Source organism: Cicer arietinum, chromosome 7 (assembly GCF_000331145.2).
Source record: "Cicer arietinum cultivar CDC Frontier isolate Library 1 chromosome 7, Cicar.CDCFrontier_v2.0, whole genome shotgun sequence".
Lineage (NCBI taxonomy): Eukaryota > Viridiplantae > Streptophyta > Magnoliopsida > Fabales > Fabaceae > Cicer > Cicer arietinum.
Window position 1 is genome coordinate 60908536 of NC_021166.2, and position 8002 is coordinate 60916537.

Here is an 8002-nt window from a genome sequence, read left to right on the forward strand (position 1 = left end):
TATATATATATATATATATATATATATATATATATATATATATATATTATGAAAAAATAGTAATTTATCGTTGTCTCTTTTATTCTTTTTGTAATCTGAAGATAAAATGATTAAAAAAAATTTACACAATTGTTAAATTCTCATACTCGAGAGATAGTGTCAAATCTAAATCAAACATTCCGCTGTGAAAATGAAATCTCAGTTAATTAAATTATCTATGTATGATTTAAAATGAGGAGTTTAATTCAAAAGATCTACTTATACCAAAATCTACATCACCATCATACCTTTATCCATAATTTTAATTTATACTACTCAGAGAAAATAATAAAAGAAAAATCGCACAAGTGTTAAATTCTCAAACTCGAGAGATAGTGTCAAATCTAAATCAAATATTTCACTGTGAAAATGAAATCTCAGTTAATTAAATAATTTGGGTATCATGTAAAATGAGGAGTTTAATTCAAAAGATCCACTTATTCCAAAATAGACATCACCATCATACCTTTATACATAATTTAAATTTATACTACTAAAAAATACATATAATTTTCAATATTAGTAAAAAGAAATTCAACAATAATATTTAATAATATATTACAAGCCTTTGTAATTTTAATAAATTTTATTTATTTATTAATGTTTCAATTTACACAACCCAACTTTATACCGTTTAAAATGAAATAGAGAAAATGCGCTTTAATAAGAAATAAATTACTAAAGCATAACCAAATTAACCAATCAGCGTAAAAAATTTATTTATAATAAAATACAAACACATCAAAAGTGATTAAAATGTTATATGATACTTTATATTTTATTTAATTACCTAAAAATATTAATTATAAATATGTTAGAATTTATTATTGAATTATAGAATATGACTTTTATAATGTAAACATTTTTTTCCTATAAAATAATAGTTTAGTTTGTGTAATTTTGCAGTATGTGATACTAGCTCCTTGGGTGGTGCATAGCACGTATTCTGTGTTAGTGAAGGATAAGAATGAAAGGGATATATCAACCTTTCTCATATTTCCATTTTTGCTTTGGCGTATGCTTCACAATCAGATATGGATCAGTTTCTCTCGTTACCGAACTGCCAAAGGCAATAATAGAATTGTTGACAAAGGAATTGAATTTGATCAAGTTGATAGAGAAAGAGATTGGTTAGTTATATAAATTTATGCATCATTATATATATCATCATTCCAACACCATTTATAACTTCCTAACTCTCCAACACTTAATCATTTTACAAATTACACATAAAAAAAAAAAACTATCATTTCATATATATACCCTATAGTTTAATTGAGTTTAACATCAATAACCAATTATTTAAAGTTACATCAACTTTTATTTTTATTATTTTTAAGTAGTTTAATTTATTTTATTTTATAGATATTGGTATCCAACTTTTTCTTATGTATGGGTAATAATTCTCCGGTATTTATTACTCTTTCATCTCTATTTATAAGACCATAAGATATTTTTTACATATATTAAGAAAAGTTGGTAGTAAATTAATTAATTAATTAATTAATTAATTAATTAATTAATTAATTATATATATATATATATATATATATAATTTATCTATTTGTATATGATTATTACAAAATTACTTTTTATATAGATTCATTCAATGTTAGTATTTTATATTTTTAAGATAATTGAGTAGTATTTATAAAAAGATATCTTTTAAAAAGTAATTAGTAAAATTATGTAAAAATTTACAAAAGGTCTTATATAAAGGGATAAATATATGTAAATATATGTGTCAAAAGGGATTTATAATTAGAGAACTAGGAAATATTTTTTTAAGGTGCATTCTACGGTGCATTTATTTGTGGTGTATCGTAGTTATTCAAAAGTCTAAAACTAAATTTTAGTAATATTTAGTTTGAATTACTATTAATTAGCATAAATATGCATGTGCACGTCAACTCTTATAAAGCTAATACCGCTCATTCCGGAAGAAAAAAATCCAATTGATTAGGCATTAAAAGCAGGCTCACTGATTAAAAAAAATGCCAAAGTTAATTTCGGTTTTAATTTCAATTTTTAAATTATTGAAAATAATTTACTGACATTAAATTAAGTTATATAAATATGCTGTTATGAGAATATTTTTAAATAAACGGTCCAACCCCTTAAACCGCATGTTTGAACAATATTATTATTTTTGTCAATTTTTTAAGGTTAATTTTTTTATATTTTATTATAGACGGAGTATTTATTTATTCTTAATTACCTAGTACTATACTTTCTGTTCTGTTCTCATTTGCTTACTACCGTTGACAAATTGGGTACAAAACTTACCCTATCTACATAGTCATTAATTGATGCAGCACCCTTCTTAGTGGAATAATGTTGGGTTGTTGATGCTACTCTTAGTAATATGTGCACATGGAAAAATGTGAATGATTTGCATAAATAAAAAATATAATTTAATTGCTTTTTGATAAAGTAGCATTCAAGAAAAAAAATATTATAAAATTAAAAAATTAGAGTCAAGACAAAAAAGAATATATATAATTTCATTGAAAATATGTTAATTTACCTTATCATTATTATTATTTGAATAATTTATAGGGATGATCAAATATTGTTCAATGGGTTACTATACTACTTGGCATGTTATACATTAAAAGGGGCATCAAGGGTTCCACTATGGAATACAGAAGGAGTTATTATTACTATATTGCTTCATGCGGGTCCAGTTGAGTTTCTTTACTATTGGTTACACAGAGCACTTCATCATCATTTTCTCTACTCTCGTTATCATTCTCACCATCATTCTTCTATTGTTACAGAACCAATCACATGTGAGTCACGTTATTTATTGTTTAATTCAGAGCACTCTAACAACTTTCGTACTGCATTAATTAATTAATTAATTAAATTGTTGAAGAGGGTCCATCTTTTCACACCATAAAACAGAGTACTTTGGTAGTTGTCGTTGTCAATGTCATTACTTGTGTTAGTACTATGGAAGGTGGAAATTTATTAACTTCACTTGAAATACATTTCAGATATTCTAAAACTATCGTACTATGTTCATTTGTTACATTATTAATGAGTTGGCAAATTCACTTTGAAAACATGCTCGGGCGAATGGGTGAAAACATAAATAAAAATTATTTTTTTTTATTTTGTTTTAAACTGATTTTTAATTTTTTTTATTATTAATTTTTGAGAGTTTTTAGGTCTTTCATTATTAAATAATATTAAAAATGTAAAAAATTTAAATATGATATTAAAATATTTACAATTATTAAATAAAATAAATTTATTTAAATACATTAATTTTAAAAATAAGTTAATGACCACATCATCAAAAATAGTGGGGACTAAGAAAATCCCAAGAATTAATAATAGAAGACAAAAAAATCAATTTTATAAATGAAAAATTAAAAATTCATTTTAAATAAAATAGGAGATCAAAAGCACATTTAATTAAAATTAAAATTAAATATATTAATTGTTTAAATATTTTTTATTTATATTTTATATCAAAGTAGTATTTATTTATTTAATTTTAAATTAAAATCCTCTTGATTCTTTTCTTTTCATTCATGATCTATTTAAAAAGAGATAGTTACCATGTTAATTTTTTTTTTTAATAATAGTGAGACCGACTAAATTAAAACAAAAAAATATATTACTAAATTTAATTTGTCTGTCTAATAACCATAAAATTGTTTTGGTGCAGCTGTGATCCATCCATTCGCAGAACACATATCATATTTCCTTCTATTTGCAATACCAAAATTAACCCTTGTCTTCACAAATAGAGCTTCTGTGATTGCCATGGTTGGATATGTCACTTACATTGATCTTATGAATAATTTGGGTCACTGTAACTTTGAGGTCATTCCTACGTGGCTCTTTGATATCTTCCCCCCTCTCAAGTATCTTATGTATACCCCATCGTAAGTATTTATTATTTTATTATATTTTGCTTTTGTTTCTATAAAGTAACTTTAAAACTACGATAAAAATGGAACGGATAGTACAATATATCATAATACATGTGCAAAATGTAGGCCAATATAATTGATATTTGGTGGTGGAGGTTGACCAATTTTTATTAGTGGGACAACATAATTAAAATTAAAAACACACATATTGGAACAATTCATAATGGGAATAACGGACTTTAAAAAAATTACATAACTTAAATGTGAAAACTCTTGAAGAAAAAAATATGATTAATTTATAAGATTAAGATAAATCTATATGATTAAATATGGTTTATATTAAAAGAGAGGGGAATAGTGTTGTTTAAAAAAATTAATAAGTAGTGAACTATAATCTTATTGGTATCAAATGGGTTGGGCTGGTGTATGTTGAGAGGTGATAAAATGGGTCATAGGCGAAGGCCCAAGTATCCTTGGGCCTAAAGCGTGTAACAGAAGTGGGCCTATCTAATTGAACCAACACTTTCAAAAATAAAATTGAAAAAAAAAAACTATTTAACATTAAAAAATACATGTTTGGCTTAATTGCAATTTTGGTCTCCCTATTTTAGTTGATTCGCGAAAGTAGTCCCCCCATTTTGTTTCTCCCCAGTTTTGGTCCCTCAAACAGAATTTTGGTCCAAAACTTGATGAAATTTCATTTTTTTTTTGCATTTATTTAAGTCACAACATGCCTCAAAATCTCATTTGCAACAATTGTACCTAGAATCTATGATTATAAATGGTGTAGTACGACTTTAAAAAATGAAATTTCATCAAGTTTTTGACCAAAATTCTGTTTGAGGAACCAAAACTGGGGATAAACAAAATGGGGGGACTACTTTCACGATTTAGCTAAAATAGGGGGACCAAAACTGCAATTAAGCCTACATGTTTTTATTATTAGATATTAGAGATACTAATGACATTTTCTCAATTAGATGATCTACAACATATATGGGTTGTTTAAGTTATAGTAAGAATAGTAATTTTGTAAAATTTATTATTGCAGGTTTCACTCATTGCACCATACTCAATTTAGGACAAATTACTCACTCTTTATGCCATTTTATGACTTAATATATGGAACAATGGACAAGGCTAGTGATGAATTGCATGAGACATCATTAAAAAGAAAGGAAGAGACACCAAATGTTGTTCACCTAACACATTTCACAACACCTGAATCGATTTATCATTTAAGAATTGGTTTTGCTTACTTAGCAGCTAAGCCATACACATCAAAATGGTATCTTTGGTTGATGTGGCCTGTGACAGCTTGGTCCATGTTGCTCACATGGGTATACGGACGCACATTCATTGTTGAAAGAAACCGTTTTGATGACAAACTCAATCTTCAAACTTGGGCCTTACCCAAATACAGTGTTCAGGTAAAAATATTGACAAAGATATTTCACTACTAAATTATTCTTTTTCAAAAATTTTAGTAGACAAAGAAAACGTGAACAAAATTTAGAAACTTATAGATTTATTTTTTGAATTGGAAAATTTTAAAAAAAAAATTATTGGTAGTTATTTTTAATTGACAAATTTATTTTTTGATGATTATTTTATTAATCAAAAAAATTAAAAATAAAATTATTGAATAGAAAACAACTACCATAAATTCGAAAACGATTTTTTTGATTAACAAAATAACTATCAAAAAATTTAAATAATAAATTTTTTTATTCAAGAATTTCATAGAAAAAATTATCTTTTTTGGATTTTTAGGAGGAGGTATGTGTGATTTGTCCCAATTTTTTTACTCTTATGTTATTGACCATGGGAGTATTTTGAGAAAATCATAGAAAAAATTATAAATATGGAATATAAAATCCAATTTTACAAACACAAACATAATATAGGATGTATTCTTTTTTTATTTATTTAAATAATTGCATTTTTTTTCAAACAAAAAAAAAAAAGACTTTTGTTATACAAAATGCAAATATATTTTATTAATAATTAAAATGAATGTTATTAAATATTGTATGGTTAAGATTAAGACAGCGTACATATATCATTTAGAAACTCTACATTGCGCAAGTCTCACGAACCTCTTTTTTTTAGTCAAGAATCTCATAAACAAGACCACGATTGTTCTTAAAAAAATAGACTAATCACCCTAAGAGAACCAACCAAAACTACAAATATTTTAAATTTACATTAGAAATAAACAAGAAGCTGAAAATTAAAACATTATTTTCTCTGTTGTTTGTAATTTAGCAACATTTAAATCAAGATTTCATATAATTAAGAGATAAATTCCATGCAATTGGCTCATATGATTTAACCTTCCATTCACACCTTTTATGATTTGAATTTAAGTCTAACATTCAACAATTGTAAATTTCATTATAAATCATTATTGAAATAAACAATTCTGCTAAATCATTATTGAAATTGACAATTATGTGAATTTTTTTTTATACCAAAATAAAATAATGGGATAAACTTGTTCGATCACTTCAATTTTTGCAGTACTTTTTGGAATGGCAAAAGGTGGCTATAAACAAAATGATTGAGGAAGCAATACTAGATGCAGACAAAAAGGGCATAAAAGTGGTGAGTCTAGGACTCATGAATCAAGGGGAGGAACTTAACATGTATGGAGGGTTATATGTTAGTAAACATCCAAAGCTTAATGTTAAGGTTGTAGATGGTAGCAGCCTTGTTGTTGCTGTTGTTCTTAACACCATTCCTAAAGGAACAACTCAAGTATTACTTAGAGGCAAACTCACCAAAGTTGCTTATGCTATTGCCTTCACATTGTGCCAACAAGGAATTCAGGTAGCTACAATGCATGAGGATGATTATGTGAATCTCAAAAAGTCATTGACCAATAGCTCCGATGAAAATTTGGTCAAGGAAAAAAATTGCACTCAAACGGTAATATAGCAAATTTTTCCTAGTCTTTATTTTTTTTAATACAATAAGCTTTGTATAAAAATGATCAATTAATTCATTTTTTTTCGTATATATTTGCTCCATAGGTTTGGTTAGTGGGTGATGGATTTACTGAAGAGGAACAAATGAAGGCACCAAAAGGAACATTATTTATTCCATACTCACAATTCCCACCAAAGAAACACCGCAAGGATTGTTCATACCATTACACACCATCAATGCTAACTCCCACTTCTATTGAAAATGTTCATTCTTGTGAGGTAAAATTTTTATATCTACAAAATACAAATAAATTATTTATGGTATCTAATAATTGTTTTTCCTAGATTAGTGCTCTTAATTAGATGTTTACTAGTTAATGATAAAGTTGAAAAAATATTTTTTCAAAAAATAAAAATTGAAAACATTTTACATTTCAGGATTGGTTGCCAAGGAGGGTAATGAGTGCATGTCGCATAGCTGGAATATTGCACTCTTTAGAAGGATGGAGTGAACATGAATGTGGCTACAAAATGAATAATGTAGACAAAGTTTGGCATTCAGCACTTCAACATGGCTTCCAACCTCTCACTGTTCCACTCAAAAAATTAGCTCATTATTAATTTGAGTATGTGAATGTTTGTTTTCTACTACTAAAAAAATTGAAATAACAAAGGAAATTTAATGATTGGGATAATACAAAAATATGGCTCCATTAGAGACATATATATAATTAATGATTAAAATTATGTTTACGTATTTAACTTTCATTGTTATTCAACTTTTTTATTATGTAACTATGAGGAGGAGTGTATGAATAAAATCACTAGTCATGGCTATCTTCTCTAAAATGAAAATGTTAGACATGAGTTTGGAAAATATAGCTTTCAATCAATATTTTTTTATTAGCAAAATATTATAATAAAGTGAGTATAAATAGTATATTTTTTTTGTCGGAAATGAGTATTATAGCGGAAATAATTATATCCAACACCTATAAAAGGTTGTGGAACTCCTACAAAACTCAAAAGTCAAACAAAATTTAATACAAAATATAAATGGATACAAAATGACTCATACACCACCAAATCCACGTGTCACTGTATATTTTTAAAGACACAACCATATTGTACTTCCCACCTGTAAAA

At 26.1% G+C, this 8002-nt stretch overlaps 1 protein-coding gene across 2 annotated transcripts in view; it reads left to right on the plus strand.

Moving 5' to 3' along the window:
* The window catches only part of LOC101514846 (very-long-chain aldehyde decarbonylase CER1-like), a 9155-nt gene extending 1537 nt beyond the window's left edge, over positions 1 to 7618 (plus strand). Inside the window, exons 2-8 of one of the 2 annotated variants that reach the window (XM_004510093.4) lie at positions 946 to 1169; positions 2599 to 2831; positions 3719 to 3938; positions 4978 to 5356; positions 6450 to 6857; positions 6962 to 7135; positions 7295 to 7618. In XM_004510093.4, coding sequence (XP_004510150.1) covers positions 946 to 1169; positions 2599 to 2831; positions 3719 to 3938; positions 4978 to 5356; positions 6450 to 6857; positions 6962 to 7135; positions 7295 to 7477 — 1821 coding nt within the window. In that variant the 3' untranslated portion in view covers positions 7478 to 7618. The remainder of the gene's footprint in view (positions 1 to 945; positions 1170 to 2598; positions 2832 to 3718; positions 3939 to 4977; positions 5357 to 6449; positions 6858 to 6961; positions 7136 to 7294) is intronic. The other variant, XM_073363698.1, reaches the window with a different exon arrangement.
* Positions 7619 to 8002: the final 384 nt, after the last annotated feature.